This window comes from Carassius gibelio, chromosome B1 (genome assembly GCF_023724105.1).
Source record: "Carassius gibelio isolate Cgi1373 ecotype wild population from Czech Republic chromosome B1, carGib1.2-hapl.c, whole genome shotgun sequence".
Lineage (NCBI taxonomy): Eukaryota > Metazoa > Chordata > Actinopteri > Cypriniformes > Cyprinidae > Carassius > Carassius gibelio.
In genome coordinates, this window is record NC_068396.1 from 3956428 (window position 1) to 3982537 (window position 26110).

At 34.1% G+C, this 26110-nt stretch overlaps 1 protein-coding gene across 1 annotated transcript in view; it reads left to right on the plus strand.

The window, feature by feature from the left end:
* The window catches only part of LOC127949615 (glypican-6), a 183073-nt gene that overhangs the window by 14966 nt on the left and 141997 nt on the right, over positions 1-26110 (plus strand). The window contains exon 2 of the mRNA XM_052547049.1: positions 22699-22857. Coding sequence (XP_052403009.1) covers positions 22699-22857 — 159 coding nt within the window. The remainder of the gene's footprint in view (positions 1-22698; positions 22858-26110) is intronic.

Genomic DNA, 26110 nt, shown 5'->3' on the forward strand with positions numbered 1-26110 from the left:
ATGTTCCTCAGAGACTCGCCGCTCACGAGACTTCATTAAAGCAGCTCGAGGCTGTCGCTGGCGATTTGTTCACAACAAGTGCTGTCTGCGTTTAACCAGCATGTGACGGACACAACTGCCTGGGTTAAATACAGCTCCCATGATGTTAGGATTACGGTTTTATGGCTCTGTTTGTAGCGTTGAGATCTATACGCTGGTGTACTCCTAAATGTTGATTTGATTACATTGAAAGAGACATCGAGACAGCTTTTAATCAGAAATTGAGTCATTTCCACAAATGACTAGCAATACATTGAATTAAACGAGACATTTTGAAGTCAAAAGACTGAAATAGAGTATAATACTGAAACACTCAAGTAATCTTGAATGTTTTATTTACAACTTCATCTTTTGGCAGAGCTTTTGACGTCTCTTTAGTGTTTTTAGCTGTCTATAAATATTGTTGATGTTAGAGTTGGAAATGGCAAAGAGCCATTTATGGAGTAATGTTGTCATTTAAAGTCGTGGCCTAATGGTTAGAGAGTTGGACTCGTAACTGTAAGGTTGTGGGTTCGAGTCTTGTGTCAGCAGGGATTGTAGATGTGGCGAGTGAATGTACAGCGCTCTCTACACCTTCAATACCACGACTGAGGTGTCCTTGAGCAAACCCCAACTGCTCCTCGGGCGCTGCAGCATACATGATGCCCATTGCTCCAGGTGTGTGTTCAAAGTGTGTGTGTGTGTGTGTGTGCACTTTGGATGGAAAAATACAGAGCACTGATTCTGAGTATGGGACACCATACTTGGCTGTATGTCACTTTCATTTTTCACTTTGACATTTAAGGCTGTTCTTGTTTTAGGTTACATGATAAAATCAAAGCTACCGAATAGTCCGTTTCGTCAAGAAATTCAGTTAATAAATGTTATTTTGATGCTGGTTTGTAGTCTGAAAGATCAGATAAAAAATAAAAAAAAAACAATTGTAAATGTTTCATTGTAAATATACTGTGCTCACACATGTATGTCATTTATTTATTTATATATATATATATATATATGTATGTATGTATGTATGTATGTATGTATGTACGGTTTCTATCATTTTCATTTTTGTATTAATTGAACAATAATAATACTAAATAAGAATAATTTAGATCATTACTATAGATAATAACACATTATTCTTAAAAAATCGATCATTATAAACAAATCTTATTTTATTCTTATATTATTATTGATAGTTATTAGTTAACAATTAATAGTAAATTAATTTATTTTACTTTACTTCAGTTCTAGTTGTATTATTATTATTATTATTTAAATAATAATAAATTAGCTATATATATATATATGTATATATTATTACTATTTGGGTACAGTTTTAGTTTAGTTTTGTTTGTCCAGTTAGTAACTGTAGTGCTTCATGATAAACTTCTTTCACTTAATTGCCAGTTTTCTTTCAAGTGCAACTCAATATTTTATGACAGCCACCATGTTTAAATCTTGACAGCTGTTTGGCAGAATATCATTTAATAGTGAGATTTTATTCTTCAAGTCAATGCAAAATGTCTTAGTCAAAATAATGAAGCATCACGGCGTGTTTCTCTGCCTCTGGCTAGACACAAATCCATGTGCATGCTTGACCTGTAATATTACTTTAGAGCCAGCATAGTGTGGTGAAATGGGATATTTAGTGGAAAATAAATAAATAATAAACACTGGGTGATTGATTGTAGGGCAAGAATTGGTTGCATAAGACAGGTGGTTGTGGGGAAGGGTTAAAAAAAAAGAATAAGAATAAAAAAAACAATGTTTTTGATGAAAGGCTGCTAAATGAGCCTTTCAACATGCTCCACGGCTGCAGAGTGTCAAGCGTGTTTCTAAAGCGTGATCAGTGCATGTGTGTGTCTGTTTGTGTGCATGTGTGTGTGGTCTTGTTTGGTTTTTATTTCTCGAGCGTCTTTGAGGCATATGCTGCTACTTCATCTCACTTCTGGAATGAGAGCGCTTTGTTTTCATCTGACGCCATCCAACATATTGCAGCTTTTATTCCACTCTCCTCCAGAGACACACGGAGAAACGCCGGCACCTTACTCTCTGCCATGGTGTCATATGAAGGAGAGATGTTGATCTGCTTTCCAGTCCTTCAAGATGGTTCTCCTAAAATGCCTTTAGAGAAGATGTTCTTCTCTTCATGGTTTATTATACATGTGGTTAAGTGAGAATAGACACAAGTATTGTCCTCTTGAAATGGCTGTCATACTAAGCATAACTAACCGTCATGCAGATACCATTAACATAACCTATTCAGCCTAACAAAAGGATTGTTTTAAGCCTCTCAAACAGGGTTCAAAGAAGCCCGTCTTTAGTTTCTAGGGACTTAAACTTTCCATCACTTCTCTGCGACGGATTAAAGCCGGATGCGAGCGCGGCCGCAGTGAATTTGACTTCTGTAAGCCTCTGTAAGCATCCATGTGTGAAATACATGAAGTCAGTGGAGAGCCCTCCAGCTCCTCTTAAACTCTCATATACAGCCGCATCGACGCTGTGGAGGAACGAGCTTGAGCCTCAGGCAGGGTTTTCAATCAGACGCCTGCCAGTAACAGTAATGTATAGGAGAGCAGGATTACGGCAGAAATATCAACTTTACAGACGAGAGGACTGGCGTGAGGAGCAGTGCAATGGGACTTGAATTTTCATGCCGGGAGACCATCACAATACTCACATTTCTGCTGAAGGTTAAGTGAATAAAGGTTTCAGATTAGAACAAAAAGCATGATTCAAAGATCTGAGAAAGCACAACGCCGATCCAAATGACTTATAATGAAACGTTAACGTCTGGTTTATCTTTTAAGAACCATATAGCCATCTTGATAACTAAGGAACCATTGAAGAAGCTTTATTTTTAATAAAGAAAGAATAGAGTCCAATGAGATTGCTGTCATCAAGCATTCACCCTCATGTTGTTTCAGATCTGTAGGACTTCTTTTTCACGGATGAGAAACTGACATTCATATTGAGATCAGTTTCATTACAGTTAAATGGATGGAAGCAGAACAGTGTTCTGTTAGTGTATGTATTATTGTTTTGAAGATGGTTATTGTAGTTAACTAAAACTAAAACCGTAGAACATATTTTTTGTTGCTTGAAGTAAAACATACTTTAAATGAAATAAAATATTAAAAACTTATTTAAACTTATTTCATTTCAGCTAAATGGATGAAAGATTAAAAAAAACAAACATAAAAAATAACAAACTTTAACTAAAATTTATATGGAAATATTTTTTTTTTTTTTTACTATTTATATATTTATTATTTATATATTAATTATAATAGTAATAATAGTATGATATTACAATAACCCTAAAATAAATCGGCTTTTAAATCAATATATTTAAGTATATTTAAGTAATTATTATTTTATATTGTGTGTGTGTGTGTTTGTCTGTGTGTCTTTGTGTGTGTGTGTGTAATAGTTATGTGCCTTTTAATATTAGTTATATATATATGTATATATGTATATATAATATTATTATTATTTATATAAATTTTATTTATTTTTTTGTTTTAGTAATTGTATTACTTTAAGGCAGCATTTTTATCTTTCAGATTAATTTCATTTGCATGCTTATAAAAAAAAATATATATATCTATATATATATATATATATATATATATATATATATATATATATATATATATATATATATATATATATATATATATATATATATATATATATATGGTAAAGACATATATATTTTCTTCCCTTTGGTTAGCTTCAATATAATTTATCTACACCATTTCAGTCAATGCATGCAAAAAAACAAAAAACAAAAACCTCTGTATGTGGTGTATACAATGCTGGACACTGAAGAAAAATGTAAACATTTAAATCAGTAACCCTTGATATTCTGAAATGTTAAATGCTATTCAATGATAGTGTTAGTCACACAACAACGTGAAGCACAACTGCACCTCTCAGACCACATGGGGTTAAATCCTAAAGGTACTTTCCTGCTCCTGTTTAATTCTCACCTGTCCGATAGCTTCCTGTCTCTTCTCCTACTGTCCTGATATTAAAGGTGAAAAACCCCATTGCAATCAGAAAAGCAACAGCCATCTCTGAGAAGTACAACGTTTTTATAATGGAGCCTTGCAAGAGATTACAGTAAGACAATAAAGAGATCTCCCGTGTTCCTCACACGTTTCTCTCCCAGTCGGCATTTTGGATTGCTTTCTTCCAGAACTTTCTCATGCTTCAGGTGTGTCTACTTTTATTTCTCCTAAGGATTTTTAGACTTGAAACAATGACATTGAGACTAAAATGAAAATGAAAATGCATGAGAATTACAACTAAGTCTCGTGAGGTTAAAAAGAGCAACCACTGAGCAATAAAATAGAGATTTCCTGATAGAGATTGCAGCAAGACAATAAAGAGAGATTATATGTTTCTTCCAACATGCCCTGAATATTTCTCATGTCTCGTTTGTTTCTACTTCCATTTCTCCTTATGCATTTTAGGAGAAACATCTGAAATGCTGTTGATACTAAAATGAGAGATATATGAGAATCTCATCTAAGCCTCCAGAGCTTAGGAAAGATGATGAATGAAGATGCATTGTATTATATTGAATGTCATTTGAACTTGTTTACGAATGTGATTTTAATAGTTTGGATATTTGTGCATGCAAAAAGCTTGCATGAGAGTAATTTTGCTTATAAAATGCTAAACTTCAGTATATTCATCACACAAAGTTGTCGTTTGAAAGTCGTAGGACCTACTTTTGTGATGCTTTTATAGTGTTTATGACAGCCTCAGCTACTATCCATTATCTATCTAAAACAATTGATGCGGTGTTAGATCAACGATGACAGAATCCGTCTGCTCCAGACACCGGCATCAGAAGCACAAAGTCACGACTCTCGTCAGACGGGGAAATGAAAGGAGACGAGGAGCGCGGGGTCAGAGAAAGTGTTGTGTCCGTGATAAGAGCCGAGTGCAGGAGGCGTTCATTATCTGAGCTGTGCTTTAAGGGATTAGGACCTTTGATAAGCCGTCTGTGGATATTGCCGGGTCACGGATAGTCCGTGACAGATCGCAGGATGTGCTGCTCATCTCCCGGAGAGAGGCTTAATGGCGTAATGTTCATTTGTTTGCAGGGACCGAGAAACAGCAAATAGCAATCAAGCTGAAAACACAAAGACGGACAGGAGGTTACAGTTTGAGAAAGTGCTCAGATTAGTCCTGAAAACACACGCTGATGGCTTGTTTTATTCAGAAAGCTTTATCGTAAGCAAACATCGGCCGTTTGATCGACTGAGCCACATCTACAGACACTCATCGTGTGTGTTGTTGAAACTAGTGTTAGTTTAAGTGCTCAGTGTGTGTAGGGACCATGTTGTAAACTGAACATCAGTGTAACTATAAAACACAATAATTAACAGTCGTCGTTTCTGTCCATTGAAAAGCCTTACTATTCGAACTCTATAGTTATATGCTGCTAAACAACATGTGGTAAAGGAAGGATAATTGTGATTCGAGATACTAACACACTAACCTATAATATAGCTTTATATACTAGCAGGATAATTAATTTCTAGAGATTACTGTAATTTTCCTAGTAGGAATGGACAAGGATTCTTGAAAGAAGTCTATTCTCCTCATCAAGGCTGCTTTTATTAAAATACAGGAAAATTTTAAAATATTTTTACAATTTAAAATAACTGTTTGTATGTGAATATATGTTCAAATTAAATTTATTTCAGTGATGCTCCGCTGTATTTTCAGCATCATTGCTCCAGTCTTCAGTGTCACATGATCTTCAGAAATCATTCTGATATGATGATGCGCTGCTCAAAACACATTTCTGAATATAAGTGTTCAAATTGTTGCTGGTGTATATTTTTGTGTAAATACATGTTTTACAGGATTTTAGATGAATAGAAAGTACAAAAAAAACGCAATCATTTGAAATGGAAATGATTAACATTTAAATGTCTTCACTGTCACTTTTGATTAATTTAATGTGACCCTACTGGATAAAAATAGTAGAAAGGAACAGATTTTTCAGTGGTAATGCATATTCAGTGTTGTATCAACACAGTATGACATCCTTTTGAACAGACTGTACAATTAAGAAGAAAAAAGCAGCAGGATGAATTTGTGTATAATGTATGGTCTTTTGATAAACTGATTTGAAATGCAAGAGAAGAGAATCCATGCAACATTGTTGGAAAGTAAATCACTGTAGCATTCAGTTTGAGAAGAAAGAGAGTCTTCAAGCAATGTGGATCTTTCCTGATCCACAAACTTCTTTTATCTGTGTGAATTGTGTTAGATTTGTGTGCTGCAGAAGATCTGAAAGTAAACCGATCGCTGGTTGTGAAAGGTTCTTTTACCTCTGTTTTGTTGGAAGGTATGCATTTTGGTGTTTAGATTGTTTTTTGCTCTGTTTGTTGTTGTTGTTTTCCAAATGCATGTTCTACATCACTCAACATCCTCAAAAAAGAAAAATTCTGTTTTATAAGTATCTTCGGCCAAGCAGTAAAAAAAAAAAACACATTTGGAAGAGCGCGTCAAAGACATCAGAGAAAGGACGAATATTTCAGTGGCTTCATCCTGAAGAGTTTCTTCCAGCTGGGATTGTAAAGTCGCAGTATTGTTTGAAGCACCTTCAAGAGTTCTTCGCAGTGTCCTGTGGGGCTCGACTGTATCTAAACCCCCTGGAAAGGCGCTATAGAGAAGATTTGAAGAATGTGAAAGTAATGCAGAGCATGTTTCAAGCTCTCAAACAACACGGTGAGGTGTCAGGCGCGCAAATAAAGCTCCCACGGGACGCCTTTATTGTTGTTTACATAAGAAAATCATTACACGCTTGACGGAATTTGGCATCAGTCGTGCCCAGGGGAAGTTCATCAGGAAATATCTCCGTTGCTAAAAAACAAACAGATGACTGGAATTACCATGGTAACGCATTCAGAGTCACTCATGCACACGCGATTGTGTTCCTCAGCGTCTTCTGAAAGTCATTGGTGCCGTTCAGATTTGAAGAAAGCAGGAAGGGTGAAAGTGTGAGAGTCTAAATTAAACCCAAGGGTCAGTGTAAGATGCTTTCTGTTCATGATCAAAAGACACTGTTAATTAATAAATCACTAGGAAATTTAAAAACACATCTGAGTATTGAGAGAGCAAAAAGCGATATATGTAGCATGGAACTTGATTTAATTTAATTTAATTTAATTTTTGGAGAGAGAGACTTATTTACAGTGAATAACGCATTAAAATTTTCTTTTTATTTTTTATACAATTATTATACATAATGCAGAATCATGTGAGTTTAAGAGCCTTAAAGACAGATGTATTAACAATTTGATTTAAACTTGTGATGAAAAAATTTGATGAAGTTGACAAGTTTAATTCTCTGTGTGCCGGGTCCAAGTGTTAGCATTTTGCTAATCATCGTCGTGAAAACTAATGGAGAAAACATGCACTATGTTGAACTACAATTATTATTTATTTTGGTTGCATGCATTAAACATTTGGCAGACATATCGATCAAACAATTATTACTTTGATTCAGTTAAAGAAAAATAAGAAAAATAATTATTTTATTGTGCAAGGAAGCACTGGATTGATTAAAACTGGCAGCAAAGACATAAAGTTACAAAAGATTTATATTTCAAATAAATGCTTTTTATTTTTAAATGTCTATTCATCAAAGGATCCTGAAAACATATACAAATATATATATATATATATATATATATATATATATATATATATATATATATATATATATATATATAAATAATAAAAAATACGCAACACATACGCATTGCAAACGGAGTAATGTGAACCATGCATTATTATGTGTGTGTGCTACGAGTGTGCATGAGGAAAAAGAAAAAAATGCAATTTGTATACTTTAATTATGATGTGACACTGCCTCCATAGTGTAAGTGACTATTCCTGTGTCAACTGTGCAGCATGCAGCTCACTTATAGTGCAGACGCTATGTGATTTGAATCCAATGAATCCATAAATGCAGCCTTAGTGAGCATGAAACCATAAATAATGGTGTATTATGACAGTAAACAGGATAAATTTTGATGTCATGTTGATTTTAGACACCGCTTTTCTGATTTGTTATCAGATCAAACAACTTTTGTAGGCTAACTTTCACCTTGTGAATTGCTGTTCTGTCCTGGAGTTCATTACAGAAGCTCGCAGCCTAATAAGAATTCACAGCATCTCCTCTCATTGTGTTACTTTAATTCAAGGTCTGTTTCAGACGGCTGTTGATGTAAAAGCTTATTTTGACAGACGCAATACCTCTTGAACTCTCGACAAATTGGATAACAAGCTGCACTGAAGCGTATCGAGGAAGTCACAGTGCTTCGAAACAAACCAGCGGCCGAAAAATAACATCCTGCACATTTTCCATTTATTCTTCATTTCTTTATTTGTTTCCATCGGTATTTTATTTTTTCAGTAAAAACACATTTGTCCCAAAATGTCACAGCTATTCACACAGTGTACTGCACAGCGCATTTGTCTGATGGAAAGACTGTTGTTGTCTTCCCCTTGAAAGTGCACTGCTCTTACAAGATATTTAGCGTAGAAAATAAAGCCCACTGTCCATGAAATAATCAAAATCTAACAGACAGTCGCCTCAGATGGAGGAGTCACACACCATTACGTCTGTGAAGTCTGCTGGGAAGAGTGACGCCGGCTCGTTCCTCACGCTAATGCATAGGGAATTTAACTAATATTTAAACAATGGCAGCTCGAGCACAAACCAATCCATTCAGCGGCCCAAACGCACATCTAGACCAGAGATGATAAGAAGCCTTCTGGATAACAGCTGTATTTGTTCATGGAAATGATTTCTGACAGGGCAGATTTATGACGCTTTGCAAATTTAACCAGAGAGATATTGTTTTAGCTGCTTAAAGAGCACGTGATGTGCATCAAAGCTAAGAATTATTGGTGTCATGTGTTCTGTGGATGATGAAGTTTTAGGTGCATGGCTGAAATTTTCATTATTTTGGATTATGTTATGGTTTTCAATGGCTGGTACAAACTTGCATCACAGGAATTCATTGCATTGGGAAAAGGGGGGGATATGCACCAAAGGTGTGCATTAAAGTATGTGAATGTATGCATGCATTTATTCATTTATGCATCCATGCATTTATTTATTTGATAATGTAAAGGCAAACATTTTAAAAAGTCAATTACAGTATAAAAAGTCAATACAATTATAAAAAAATAAAATAAAATAAAAGATGCAATAAAAAAAATAGGCCTTTTTATGGGTAATTCCTATTTATGAGTAAATTTTACATTTCGTATGATTAGAATTTCACTCCCTTGTAACTTTGTAACTTTTTTAAAGTAAATTATAATTTTAAGACATTCTCGAGTCAGCTGTAGGACAATAATTTTTCATTATATCACTCATGACATTCCGTCATAAAATAAGCACAATAAAGTTTTATTCTGCTTATGAGTGGAAGAGTGTTGTAGTAGTTTTAATAGCCTGCATGCATCATTGTGGACACCTGGGTTTCTGGCTAGCAGCGTAGTCCTCCATTGACATTTAGCAGAAGCGGCTCCACCTGCGAGCGGTGTGTGTGTGTGTGTGTGTGTGTCTCATTAGCGCTGGAGGAGCTTTGAGCAGGGAACTGTAAAAACGCTCCTAGGGCTGTTAATGCACATTAAGTGGACTTCAGACTCCAGCAGGTTTGAGCTCTGGATGTATGGAGAGCATCTTGAGTGGATGAGCGGCCGGTTACGGCGATGTTGGATGATTTGCTGTCGTCTTCTCGTTTTGTAGTACAGTAGCTGTGGATTAGTGGCTCATGGAATCGTTTGCTTGAGAGAGCTTTTCCATTACAGCACGAGGTGTAAAAGCTGCTGATATCGAGGAGTTTGAGGTTTAACGTCTCAGCATTATTTAGGAGTTTATATTGCTCCTCGTTAAAAAAACGGCATTACTTTAGCAACACCAGTAATGACAATATCAAAATCGTGTTGTATGTGTGTGTTTGGAGATATACGGACGATATATCTATTTTATTTTGGAACATGTATTGCTGTAACCTTTATAGACATTTCCAAGTAATATTTGAAACAAAATCTTTATCCAAAGTGCCGATGTGAGTGTTTTTAGCATTACTTTTCATGCCAGTATATAGTTTCCTCAGTGTCTTATTACTGTAAGTGGAAAAAAAAATCATTATCAACAATCAACTTACAAAATTAATCATTATATAATTCTCTGTTAGAATATTCATTACATTAAAATTTTTAGTTTTGACATTTTTTTTGTAAAATTTCTAGCTACACAATTTACATCACTGATTTTTTGTGATGTTAAAATTTATTAATTTTAAAACAAATTAGTAAAATTGTTTTGACATTATATATTTGAGTTCATATATGGTTGATTTATTAAATTTTGTCCAGTTTTTTGCCATTCTGCAATATAAAGATATGAGAGACTAAGCCAAGCTAAGCTTAGCTAAACTAAAAAAAAATAGTTTTAAATGATCTGTGGTTTTCATATTCACTTTACATTAATTTAGAATTATAAAACATAACTTAAATCAGCTTAAATTAAAACGTAGAACAGCAAATTGAGTAATGTAGGCAAGCACAGAGTCTGGTGTTTTCTGTATCTATTTCAATAAGCCTTCACTTTTACTCGAGGAAATCCCAGATATCTGTGGGCAAATGATGAGCGTCTGCCAAAGAGAGAAGTGAAGCCTTCATCTCCTCGCAGAGCTGCAGCATATGGTGACATTTCCTTTGGGGAATTCTCCTCAACATCTTGTGTGGACAAATTCAGTTTGGGTCTGGAGTCTCAGCTGGAACTGAGGAAAGTGTAATATGGAGTAAAAGTTCATGTGAGCGAGGATTATGACTTCCTGTAAACTCACTTACATGAGAACAGCCAACTAGAGCCACCTCATGCAGTCTGTGTGAGTCTCAAGCTAAAAATAATTTCAATTACATTAATTACTTATTTTAGTTTATTTTGTTGGCGCTAATATATTTGCCAATTTTTGCCATTTTTTTTTTTTTTTATTATTATTATTATTATTATTATCAGCATCTGGCATTTTATTTATTTCTTGGTCGATATGTCAGAAGCAAGATATAAAAGTATTTTGGAAAAATCCATAGTTGTATATATGTGTTAAATTATGAAATAATAATTGTATTAAATAACATAATAATTATTAAATGATTTTATTAGAATAATTATTCTAATCAATATAATGAGATGCTAGTTAATAACCATTTTATAACCAAACAAAGTAAATAATTGTTTTAGAAAATATATATACTGTATATTATTTTAGAAAAGAAACGAAAAAATGAAATTAATTTATTTATTTAAACATACATGTCAAACTCATAAAATGCTTGTTAATGTTACATATGATGACATACTATATAAGCAAATATTTTATTATATAATCAAATATTTTATTATATATATAATCACATATTTTATTATATAATCAAATAAGATTATTGTATTAAAACAAGCTTTTTTTACATCATCAAATTCTAGTTAATATGATATATTATTTAATTAGATAAAATAATGAGTTGTTTTATTAAAACCGTTTTTTTTTTTGACAATGGGAAACATACTTTTGACAGCACTGAGAATGCCAGTTCAGTTATTATTTTATATTATCAAATTATGTAGTTTAGTAAATATTATGTACAATAAATATTTCATCAATTGCGATGCATGCATTTTTACTATCTTTGCATTTAAACAGTGTGATATCCATAAAATCCACTTCAGTCGGCGGATACAGTTTGACGGCTAAGAGCCCTTCTCCTTCAATGCATACATAGTTTGAAATGTCATAAAAGTGAGTAAATAAAGACAGAATGTTAATTGCAGGGTGAATTATTTCTTAGATTCAATTAGACTGAGTCAATAACTTAGATCTTCCTCCCAAAAGCAACATGAACATGCAGACTGGTTCTTGGCCTGGACCCAGTTGGATCTCAGCTTGAAGGGATAATTAAGCAGCGTTTGGTCTGAAACTCATTCATTATGCAGTATGAAGCTGATGTGTTCATTAGATGGACTAGTGATATTATTATTTTAAAGGGTAACCCGGCCGTGACAGCACGAGCAGCTTGGAGGTCTTTAATCATGTTTGTTGGTTTGGTTGGAGGAGGTCTGGCAAGCACTCAAAGAACTCGGGACCTTTAATGTTTGCTTTGGCTCTCTGAAGCGCCTCTGTGTGTGTGTGTTGAGGCGGGACACGCTCCTGTATTAGTCTGGACTTGATGAGACTGTCACAGAGGGTTCTGTGGGATGAGTTCGGATGGAGATGTATTGAGTTGGTTGTTTAGCTCAGAGAAGAAGTCAATGACTGTGTCTCATTCCTTAGTTCGTGAATGAAGATGAAGTTCAGAATCTTCATTTTAGGTTTTAAAAGATACAGTAGTAACTGATTAAGCCATTAAGGAATATATTATTATAATTAAAAAAAAATATATATATATATATATATATATATATATATATATATATATATTTGTTTGTTTTTTCGGTGAAATAATTTATAAAATCATGCAATGCTAATTAATTTGAAGCACAATATCATAAAATCATTTTTTTTATTATTATACATTATTTCATAAAATGGTGAAATTCTGATTATTTTATGTGATTTCAAAACAATTATGTTAAAAATATGTTAAAAATATAGCATTTTATTAAAATAATTATTCCATAAAATCATGAAAAACTAGTTTATTAACTAAATTGTTAACATAATATCAAATTATTATTAAGATTGAATTTGATTAAAAATTCTTCGTGAAATCTGGGTTGATTTTATATTATATTTTAGAATGTAATCAATTGTTTCTTAAAAAAAAAAAGTTTTAAAATAATATTATTTCTATTAGATCATGAAAAGCTAATCTTATGTTATTGTTATTATTATTATTATTATTATTATTATTATTATTATTATTATATCATTTAATCAAATTAATTGTTTTGAAAATACATTTCATGAAATCATTAAAGGGTGATGCTAAATTATATTTCAGTATGTAAGCAAATAAAAATTGTTTTGTTAAAAAACAATATTTAAAAAAAGTTAGTTAAATATTATATAACCCCCCCCCCCCCAAAAAAAAAGAAAATAATAAAATATGTTATTATTATTTTATATATATATATATATATATATATATATATATATATATATATATATATATATATATATATATATATAAATATTTGGTAAATAATGACATTTCCAGTAGGTTAATTAATATAGTGAAGTGCAAAAACTTTTTTGCACTGAATTCTGGGACTTTTATTGAAGCAAATGGAGCATTGCAGTAATTTTGACAATGGGACAGCGCTGTATTGTCCAGCTCCTTGTAGATCATTCACTACAGAAGTATAGATCGGACTGAGACAGAAACAGCTGAACTTTCAGAAAAATACAGGCTGGTTAGACAAAAACATGTGTCCTAATCAACTGCACAGGAAAGCAACAAGCCCTTTTACTGGTTGCTTTGTTTCTATTTAAATTGCATCAGCTTTATTCACACTTGAATCTAATTTTTCCCCAATTCGACTTCACATAGCTGTGTTTGAACCATTAATATCTTCAGAGCGCCTGTGGGTTGTGGCATTTCACTTTCACAGAGGACAGACAAAGGATTTGATGCTCAGAATATTGTGATCAGGACAGTGAAAAGATGTCAAGTCCCACGAGATTCACCCTCAAATCTAATATTGGGACACTCCTAAAGAAAAAAAAGATCATGTCAAAATTAAAATGCACAATTAAATAATGATGATAATAATAATAATAATATAAGAAACAATCTTTTTCATTGGAAGTTGGCTTGGTTTTGCATTTAACTATTTAATGTTTTGTATTCAAATGCATTGCATTCTTTTAAAGTTTCTAAAAGTGATTTGCTTTCATTTGCTATTTCTTGTAATTTTTGAGTGAAATATGCTTCTAACAAGTCTGACGATCCTCCTTCAATAGCGAGACTGTATGAAGCAGATCCACACTTCTGCTGGACTCCAGCTCGCTGCTCTCCTCCTAATAATGCGGTAATGGAGCACCTGAGCGAGAGGTCTGATCTATAAAGGTAGTGCTTGGTCGCTGGAGAAGTCACTGATGCGGATCGATGGGCTGCAGGACTCCTGCGACGTGCCAAAGCAGCCTGCAGTTGATTAGTCACAGAATTAGCAGAGAGCTCGGGTTTCCCGACCGACGACGGCCAAATCTCTCTGCGGTTCTTAAATGAATCCAAGTGCTCTCTGGTTTTCGCTGTCCCATCATTCTCTCCTGGGCCACGGCGCTACATGATAAATGACTTATTGGCTGGCCACTGACAAAAGTCTCCACACACCAGCCAGGCAATAAACAACAATGATTATTGATTTTTCTATGCTCCTCGCCACAAAACAAAATGAGGCGAAATGACGTGTGGTTTGTGGGGACCGGCTCCAGGTGCCGCGAGCGGTGTGGGCTATCAAAGTGAGCGGCTGTAAATTAGGCTAGCGCTGTTTGGTGAGGTGCTGGAGGTGAAGGCGCTGGCACAGAGGCTCTCGACGGGCCGAGGGACGCACCATATGGCAGCGGCCATATGCAGGAGATCCCTGTGGCCAGGTAGACTAATGAATACCTTGGAGAGTCGCTCCCAGTTTTTTTGGCATGACTTTGTTCGCTGGGCATAATCAGATCCCATGGCTGGGTTTGCTGCAGTATGAAATCTCTATCCTACTTTTCCTACACTTTTCAGAGTTGTGTCAAATACCTGCTGTGTTGCTCACACACATCATGACCAAATCAATTCCCATGACAGTGTCCACTTGTGCAGTTTTTTTTTTTTTTTTTTTTTTTTTTACTATTTAGGTTTTATTAGATTTAGGGTTTAATGTTTCGGTTTTAATATTTAAAATGTATTATTTTAATATTTATTAATTATTTTTATTATTTATTATTCATATTTTTATTATTTATTTAATTATTTTTATTTTTATTTATTCTTTATTATTTATTATTGATTTTTTATATTTTATTATTTCTTTAGAATATTTTATAACTAATTTAGCAAAACATTTTTATAGGATCAGAAAAAAAATAGTCCGGTAACACTTTAGAATAAGGTTCCATTAGTTAATGTTAGTTAACTACTTTCGTTAACATGAAATAAGCAAGAACAATCCTTCGACAGCATTTATAAATCTTAGTTCATGTTAATTTAAACATTTACTAATGCATTATTTAAATCAAAAGTTGTGCTTGTTAACATTAGTTAATGCACTGTGAATTACCATGAACTAACAATGAATAACTGTATTTTCATTAACTTACATTAACGAAGATGAATAAATACAGTAATAAATGTATTATTCATTGTTTGTTCATGTTAATTAATACATTAACTAACATTAACTAATGGAACCTTATTCTAAAGTGTTACCAATAGTCCTTTAAGACAATTAATAACAGGGATTTTGATTATTAGCTGGGAAATTTAAATCTCTAATACAACAAAAGTTATAAACTAGATTAATAAACCCAATAACTTGATAAATGTTGCTGGTAAAAGGTGCAAAACATGATTGATATGTCACATATAAATGTACATCTATATTAAAAGCATCACTGAAAACCAAATATTAAAAAGTGCATGGCATCATAATGCAATGATGTTGTTGTTGAGCCCGATTACAGATTTGATTGAATTCCATGATTTTCCATGCCTTATAAATCACAAGGATTTTGTGTTAAGAAAGTAGGGCAAGTTTTAGTATGTCTTTGGACATGAAGATAAATATCCGCACTGCTGTATTTGCTAATATAGTTGGGACTGTTTGACCCACAAATGGTAATAAGTGATGAAAATCAATGCAATCTGTGTAAGAACTCTGTGTGCACGAAGCTACAGTCGTGGTGCGGTGTAAGTGTTGTTTCTCTGCTTGACTGTGGTCATAACTTAACGAAACATGGAAATCCTGTCCAATCCAAAAACCACATATGAGCAGAAACCGCAGGTAAATCCAAGCCAGTCGCTTGGAAAAAGCCCACTTCTGTTGGGATCCACGGGGAGGTCTGAAGATAGAGAGCTACACCCGTTTGTCTTCCGTTTAGCAATATAATCCCACCATCAATTACTTCCATTTACTCACTTTTAAGGAAAGCTAATTTGTCTTACACTACAATCAAACACTCATTATGTGAAATGTAATTACTGGCAGCTTGAGTCAAGATTCAATTGTAATGAAAGCGCTACAGATGCTTCCTTCTCCATCCGTCCTTCCCAAAGCAAACAATAGACACGTTTCTGTTCCTGCGACGTCTTTCTGCTTAGCTTTGTTTTCTCAGAGCTTATTCAGCTTTGCACCACACCGTTGTACTTTCAAAGTGACGGCCGTATCTCTAATTCGGTTCATTGGCTCCTCTTGAAGGCCTCTCCGTTGATGAATTGCACAGTTTATGAAATTAGGCAGATTGTGGGGAAACTGGCTGCATGCGTGTTGAAGTGAAGCAAGGCGCTGACGTTTAATGGATGACGGGCGGTCACTGTGACCCACAAACAGGGCTGATCTCATTACTGGATGTCATCAGCATTATAAGCATGCATCACACTGTATCCTGACTCAATATGGACCAGACCAGAGAATCATTTGTTCTCATCCTTCATTAAATGCTTTAAGAAGAAGAAGAATAAAAAAATGGAGCTTACTTTATTTCTGTTCTAGAACGCCACAGTTTTTCTTTTCTTTTTTGGTTTAAAAAAAGAGGGACAGAACTAAATTATTCTCTGTGCTAATCAACATTATGACATGCATGCAGCTGATAAAGGTTAATAACTGCACTTGTGATATTTCTTTTAAAGTCTGCAAGTAATTTTAGATTAACTTCTTTGACTATATTCTGTATTATATTACTCTGAAATGTATAGCATTATATAATATTGCATTATTGAATTATATTATATTGTATTATATTATATTATAATTTTATATATTATATAAAAAATAATATATAATGCAATGTATTGCAATATAATATATAAAATGGTAGGGATTGACCAGGGATCCTTTCAGGATTTGATTTAATTTAATTTAATTTAATTTAATTTAATTTAATTTAATTTTTCAAATTAAGTTTTTTTTTATTATCTATAATTTATATTAATATAAATATTGTTCATTATATTATTTTTTGCTTGTATTTTTTACTGTATTTTCCTGTTCTGTTTACTTTTTTGGGATGCAGATTGATCGTAAACTTTGGCTAAAGTTGTGAAAAGTATATATATATATATATTAATAAATAATTCAACCAACTTCTTGGCAAGGAGTCCCATCTTCAGGATGATTTACTACTAGTTTTTATTGAATTAACTACAGCAAGTTTGGGAGATTAGCCAAGGCCGTAACCTTAAATTACTTGAACCTACACACAACTCGCAAAGTAAAAGTAAAAATTATGAAGAACTATTCTTTGTCCAACAACTACTGGAAACTGGAGTCCAATACAATGTTTGATTTCAGTGTGAATCACAGAGGAACTGCTGAATTGCTGTATGCATTTCTATATAATTTCTATATAATTAGCATTTATTATTTACAGAAGTTTTACAGTATCACTTCTGCACATGAACGAGATGCTTTTATAAAGAAGAAATCAAACTGTGGGCTCTATTTACTAGCCAGCGTGATTGGTCCGTGGAGAGATTGGCCCATCAAAGAGATGCAAATTCAAACGATGCTCAGTAGAGGAAGAAGCTTGAAATCATTTTATGAAGCAAACGCTGCCGTAGAAATGTCTATTAACTCTATCATTTCTATAATGATGCAACAGAGAGTAAGCATCATAACAGCCGACTCCTGAGGAATAGGAAATAATGAGAAAACAAATAAGCAGGCTGTTTGAATATGATCGTGCTTGTTGCTTTTCTAATTCGAAGTTATCCTCTGGGTGTGGAGTATTTCTTTTAGGATGAATTTTGGATTATTGATCACCTTTTAAAAATGCAATTAGTAAAACAAAATACTAATTTAATGTCTGCAACTCATTTTTGCTAAGTCAAAAGTCTCTCTCTCTCTCTCTCTCTCTATATATATATATATATATATGTATACACGTGTGTGTGTGTGTGTGTGTGTGTGTGTGTATGCATAATTGGTTTTAGTAATGAATAAAAGATTGCATGCTGTTTAATGTACCTGTGGTTTCGTAGACCTTGATTGTATTATTTTCTTTCTGTTAGCAAACAGTCTGCCAGGATTCAGCTGATGTTTAAAGGTGTATTCAAACTATTTTTAGCTACCTAGTTGGTTAATAAGCGGATTTGCTGGGGTTTGGGGTGTGAAGGTGAAAAAAATAAAGCAGATCTTCTTCATTAGCTAACATGACAGTACTGTACCGAGCAGTTAGTCTTTCTGTCAAACTCTTCGTCAGGCTGGATGTTGAATCTTTTGATGCAGAGAGTGTGTTCAGTGCCAAGTGTTAAGGGTTTTTTTATTTTAATTTTTTAGTTTTTTTTTTGCCTTTGGTACTTGAAGATGAAGTCATTTCTTAATCTCCTGTAACTGAATGCCTTTTGGTTTTCAGTAAACGGAATCAGTTTTTTTTTTTTTTTTGGCAACATTTAGTTTATTTTTTTATTTGTGTTGACAGCACAGATGGGGTTGTTTGTGCATCAGCAGAAGCCTTTTTTAATAAATGTAATCCCTCTTGTATTCACCATATTTTAAATGCATCTTTAATCTGATTAGTGTTATTTTGATATGCATATGTCTATTGCACCGCTTCCAACCCTGGTGATGATTTGCACAAATCCTGAAAGAGTGATATGAGGCTTTGCTGCTGTGATATACTGTACCTTGGATTTGAAATTTACATTTATCAAAACAAAATAATATTCAAAACTCCATTAAGTGTGAAGTTAAATGGTATGCATAAATAAGAATGCACTATGTAAATATAAAATAGATTTAAACCTGTATTTGCAATTCTGAAATGTGAAATAAAATGTTTGTTTTGGATACATTGCATGTCGCTTTAGATACAGTTAATGAATCTGTCAAATGTGTAAATGTAAAATTTAGAAAGAAAAAAAAGTAAGCTTTAGAGTTTACACTACTGTAACAAAAATGCATTTTTTTTTTTTTGCAAGAAATTTCTATTTTTATCAGCAAGGATGCATTAAATTGAGTGACATTGACAATGAAGTGACAGTAAAGATGTGTATAACTTTACAGAAGACCACTTTTTTTTTACTTGCTATTCAAGAAAAAAATAAGAATAAAATAAAATGAATGTATCAGTTTTCACACACACACACACACAAAAATGAATTAATTAAAAAATACAAAAGAAATATGGCAGCACAAGTGATTTCAACATTGTTAATAATCAGAAATGTTTCCTGAGCAGCAAATCAGCATATTATAATGATTTCTGAAGATCATGTGACACTGAAGACTGGAGGAATGATGCTGAAAATACAGCTTTGATCACAGGAATAAATTATATTTGAACATATTCATATAGATTTATTATTTGAACCTGTAATAATATTTTTTACTGTATTTTTGATCAAAGAAATGCATCCATGGTTAGCATAATTAGACAAAAAAAATAAAAAATCATTCTTACTAACCCCAAACTTGTATAAAACACTGCGAATGATTTAACAAAATGTTTACATTTATCGTATCCTATATTTTTCAGTCAGTTGGTAAACATGACTTTTGGCAAATTGTGATATTTCTGCCTCTACGATAGTTTGAGAAGGACTTGATGATCCGTTGTGGCAGGACTGATCTTGTCTGTCTATGGTGAATGGACTTTGTCTCAGCAGCACTCGCTCCAGCTTCTGATAGTCAGCATCTCCAGCTAATTACAATGCTGAGCTTCAATCACGCTCCATGCTGGAGCTTCCAGAGATAACGATCCGTAACGATCCTCCACATCTGTGCCGAGAAGTGAGAGACAATCACCGTGAATGAATTGGAGCGGTTTGTGAAAACCTTGTCTTAATCATGAGCTCACAATCGGCGCGCATGCTTAAAAACATGTCGAGTTGAAGCCAGTGTAACATGTGTTGAGAAATGACAGGCTTTTCTTCAGTTATTTTGCCCTCATGAAATACTTGCATCTTTCTGAGATGAAACGTGTGGGCTTCGTCTGTCATTATCTGTGACCTCGTTGACCTCGATGATGTCAGCATGCATAATAACTATGCTCACAGTGATTGGCTGATAGTCTCTTTCAGTGATTTATTCATGGAAATATTGTAGAGCACAATATTTGTTGCCATATTCAAATAAATGTTGACTGTCACATTCAAATAAAGATTTTAAAGTGCAGGATAAGTGTCACTAATTAAACAAGTATATGTTCACTTTATTGTCAGTTAGCGGCTATGCATATAAACATCCTTTTAATTAACAGAGTAGAATAATCATGGCTGATTGTAATACATGCAAAAAAAAAAAAAAAAAAAAAAGAAGAGTAAATGCATGCAGGTTTGGTGAGCAGAATATATCTTTCAAAAATCTTAACAAACATTAGTATCAACTTCACCCTTGATTTTCTACTAAAGTGCTTTCAGGAAAATAAAACTGGACTCAGTTGTTGACAAGCATTAAGAGTAAAGCTACAGTATTCATTACTTTAAGAGTAAAGTCATTGTCATTGAAGAAACATTTGAGGTATCTCATTTGTGGTTTTTCCTTTTATACGTGCAAAAAAGCTTTAAACCTAAAAGCTTGAAATACCCTTGACCAACCAATTCAAGATACTGAAAGCATGCATAATGTTTGACGAAACTCAAATGTGATTGAACTCTAATGTGAAAAAGTTTCTACAATGAATGCCGAGGCTTATAATGTCTGTTTCCTATTATTCCCTTCAAAGACGTGCTCAGATACGGCCCTGTTCATAAATTGCACAATTTCTCACTTAATACAGTAAAACGGGGAGACACTATCAGAAATTAAATCGCACCCAGGCTTCAAAATATTCTCTCTGCAGAAGTCAATACACACTGGAAAATAAACACTAGTATCCGCCTGCTCACTATATAATGGTCTGATATTAGTTTTCGTATCATCTGGCAGTATGAGAACGAGGGTTTTCTAAAAACACTGTTCAGCAGCCATGTCACTACCAACACACTCTTGTTTATCGCTTTCACTCACCGGGAGCAACTAATGATTCCCCGCCAAAGTTTGAGGTGTTTTTAAATGTATCATTAGCCCGTGGTTTGGCATTTCCTCCATACGTTATGGTGTCCCTCGATCCACACGTGCCAGAAGCACTTTGGCTTTGGCTCTGGAGCTGATGCAGTGGTGGTCTGCCTGACAGCATGCTTCATCGAGCAGGTGTTAGAGATTTTTTTGGGGAAGTTGCGATGGGAAGGGCAGTTTAATGCTGAGCTGGACAGATGGTGGAGACGGGCAGGTGCAAAATGCAAACTGCACAGAATGACTGGAGGGGTGCCATTTACACTCGAAAACTGTAATTCGTTTGCTGTTGGGTTGGGAACCCTACTGAAAAACAGCTTGGTACAGTTTAACCTCCTCCATTTCTCCAATTCTGATCTTTTAATTGTGGCATTGCACAATAACAAACTGTATTAAAATATATAATATATGTGTGTGGGTTAAAGACGAAAAGGGGTACAGAAACAATGCTGATTTAAATTGTTGTTGTTTTTTCAAAATAAATAAATGAATACAATTTTCTGTTGTATTTTTGTTTGTTTTTCTGAGAAAAACATAAATAACATCTCCCCCTGATTTACAGAAGGCACTCACTTAAAAGTCTTGTCAGGCATATTTATAACAAAAATACATTTATGACACATTAACAGACTAATTACTTTTACCCCAAATACTAATTAGATGTACTTTTAGTATTTATAGTAATTTGCCATTTTCCTAGGTTTTGCCCATTTTTCAGTAAGATTATTTTACTCATGAAAAGTACAATCAAATTTAATATGCTCCCCTATAATCTTTTATATTTTTATATGTACACATCAGAATAAGCATGTTGTTTTAATTTTTACATACATATCGTGTTACACTGAATGACAATGTAACACCATTTCAACCATATTTTTTTAATTTTATTCTACAAAAACGTATTTGAAACTTTAAAAATAGACACTTTACTTAAATTTAATGTGCTTTCTACAGACATGAAATCTAGCAGAATGCTTTTTCATGCTGACTTGAACCTGGTTTAGACTTTTTTTCCGCAGGTAAACTACATATAGTATCAAGTTGAACATATTAGAAATGCAATGTAGCCTGTCAAGCACGAAATTTTAAAAATAGATGGGAAATACTTTTTAACACTGACATTCTGACAAGTTTTCTGCTTGTTCACAATCATTAAACAGCTCACCTGAGTGCAAAACGTGCCTGGAGGAGGTTTGAAGACGGCTCTGAAACATCCATCTGTCGCTTTGACGTAATTAAAGATGTCACATCCAGCGGCGACACGCACCATTAATTTCGCTTGGTGCACCTTCACGTCTTCGGTGCGCTTTGGGAAATCACACATCGCAGTGCTGGCTTAATGAAGCGTGTTTGATTTGGTGCGATGAGCTCCGTGTCTCCCACTGCGGCTGTGTGAAATATGTCCTTCTCTCGTCCCACAGGTCAACATCTGCGGGTTTGTTCCCAGGGCTACACCTGCTGCACTTCAGACATGGAGGACAGGCTCGGCCAGCAGAGCAAGCTGGATTTCGAGAAATTAGTGGATGAGAAAAGCCTCACCATACGGACGGTATTTACCTCCAGGCACAAAAAGTTTGACGGTAAGTGTGCAACAGTTGGTTTTCAGTCTGATTTGTGTTTTATAGCTTGATATTATCCATCTAGGCTTTTTGGTTTAATTACTGGATAGTCCATAATAAACAGATGCAATGCAAAGCAATCGAATTTGCAGCTCATGCAGGTGTCATTACACATCAGTTCCAGTGCAGTTTAAAAGTATAATTTCTTTGCATTGCATCTGTTTATTTATTACTTTTTTTTTATGAATCATTCTATTGAGGCGAATCTTTTGAATAATTTATTTTAAACTGGTTCAATAAACTAAACTAAGAAAAAAAAAAGTTGAGTAGGAATTGGTGAACAAATCATTCATACAGCTGGACCTGCATGAAAGCATGAAGCGTTGTGTAGTAATGTTAAAGGTCCCGTTTTACGCGCTTTTTTGAAGCTTTGATTGTGTTTACAATGTGCAATATAACATGTTCATGTTTCGCGTGTAAAAAAAAAAAAAACATTATTTTTCACACAATTCACCTATCTGTATACTGCTCTTTTCACTGTCATAAAAACGGGCTGATGATTTTCTTGTTCTATAAAGTCCCTCCTTCAGAAATACGTAACGAGTTCTGATTGGGCCAGCGGTTCCTGTGTTGTAATTCGACAGCAGCTTACAGGCCGCTGCCCTCCTGCAAATGCGATTGGACTAGTTTTGGAGTAGTTTTGAGAAGCAAGTGGGCAGGAGCATGTGCAGGAGATGTATTTATAGTCACAGTAGCGTTTTTACTCATGACGAGTTGCGCTTGAAAATAGCATCAGATTTAACTATTTAACAAAGCTAAACAGCATTGCCATTTGTGTAATAAGTTACTGAAACTGTTAAATGCACCAACTTAAATAATAAAATACACTTACTGTGGTCCATAAACAATGCCTTCTCCAGACAAAGAGGAAACTGCACCATCTTTCAAGAATACTATTTGTGGGAATCCAGCATTAAACTGATTGAGATTGAGAATGTTGTCCTCAGCAAACTGTCTTCAGCAAAATGTGCTGCACATAGTTTTACATGTGGATTATAATTTACGGGAACCGAGTTAAACATAAATTGTAACCATTAATTTCAAAGTACAGCGTCCCTGGGAAGCCCAAACAAAGATGATTGGACTCCGAGATGAAAATACCAGCGTTTCAAACGACATGGCGACAAACACAAACACAGCTCTTCCTCCTTCTCCATCAGAGCACAACAAGACCACGCCCCCTTTTTGTGTATTCATGTTCAAAACTGTTTTAGTGAAGTCATTGCTGCAGGAACTAGAGGGATGTAGTCCAAACGGGTCGTTTGTTGTAGGCGAATTCTGTTAAATCAAATATCTCGCTTGGCATTGAACTTTGAGCTTTAGAATTTTACAGATATTATTTATACTCTAACAACAACATTACACACTAACTAAAGTTTAAAACATGGAATCACGAAGGAGGGGATCTTTAAACAAAAGTTTAGTGTTAGGAATTATATACGAATCATTTTGTTTAGTCAGATCTTTTTAACAGGTCTAAGTGATTTATTCCCAGACTGGTCAAAGTAATTCTTGAGTTAATGGTTTCATAGAAACCAAATATTCAAAAGAACTGGTTTGCACCAATAAACTGTAATTCCCATCACTTGATACTAATTTTTGTGTATTATTTGCTCATGAATAAGTTTGAATTTGAATTCCAAAACAATTTCAATGAATTGTTTGAAGCAAATGAACAGAACCTACAGATGAATCTTGGACTAAAGGTCACTTAGCACTAAAGGTAAAAACTATTGTAGTGTTTCTTATAAATTGGTTCAGAACACTGTTTTTAATTGATTCATTTTCAAATCAGTCACAGAACAGTAGATCTTGAGTTAGCATTTTTATTGAAATGAAACATTTGAAAGAACCGATCTGTAGTAAGTCATAATTCCCATCTCTTGCTATTCAGTTTGTACTACTTTGTTGCTCATGAATAATTCCTCAGGTTTTTAGACTGGCACAATTTCAAATTAAAATAAATAAATGAAGTCTGATTTGGTTTTGACCGTTATGGGTAGCGTGTTTGCTTTTTAAAAGCTTTTTTAAGCATCAGGTGTGTTTTTAGGCGGTGCCTGGATTTTACATTGTTTTTCAAGGTAGTCAGTTGTTCAAAAGGTCATTAAAGGTCATTTCATTTGGCTGTTCAAAGTGTTCAAGCTTTGTTCACTTCTGTGTGTGGAAATGAATGCTCTGACAAACTTGTAATCTACTTTTGCGGCCACACTGAAAAGTTCCTTATGTAATCTTTTGAATGAGAGCCGTTTAGTATCTACTTTTTAACCTTTTGATATGGCTTTCTTTAGGGACTCGGGCTTTAATTAGGCGGGTCAGACCCGCTCCAAACCGCCACTGTAATTCGCCCGGAAACCAGGCAGACCTGCTCCATACAGCTCAGAATAATTATACAGTTTTTGAAATGTCATAATGAAGGCGTACAGTGGAGAGCTGAAGTACATATTCACAGGTTATGTAAAGGTTAATATTAGTGCTCTCGAAAAGCTGATGATTTGCATGTAGTGCAAATGAAAGCGGCTCTTATGGACCGTATCATGTGACGTAAACGAACTCTGCTGTGTCCTTAGACGATTCACCACAAATGGGTTTAATTATTCTTTATAACTTTTATTTTTGTAGTTTTAATGTACTTCGCTGGCTTCTTAAATGAGACGTAATGGGGATCACAGTTGCTTAAAGTATCTCAAATGTCTCCTCAGATTCTCAAGGAGAGATAAAATTGGACCCAAATACAGTCAATAATTGCCATACACTAAGATTACACTTAAATGTGAATATATATATATATATATATATATATATCATCATAAATAAAAAATATAGGCCTATATATAATTTTGAGTGCAATATGACCGTTTCATTTGTGTGTGTGTGTGTGTGTATATATATATATATATATATATATGTATGTATGTATATATATATATCTTTTATTCCAACAGGCTAAAATGAGAATATGCAAAATACATTGATGATTTATTAGTTAATATAGTTTGGTATTTTGTAGTGGTGGGCCGTTATCGGCGTTAACGTGCTGCGTTAACGCGAGACTCTTATCGGGCGATTAAAAAAATATCGCCGTTAATCTATTCTCAAAGTTGGGTTGGGAGCTGGGTCTATACTAAGCAAGCTATGATGAATTTCACCTTGATATTTTATATAACTGACTGGTTGAGGCAGCCTAAAAAGATGCTCAGGACAGTTGACGAGCCAC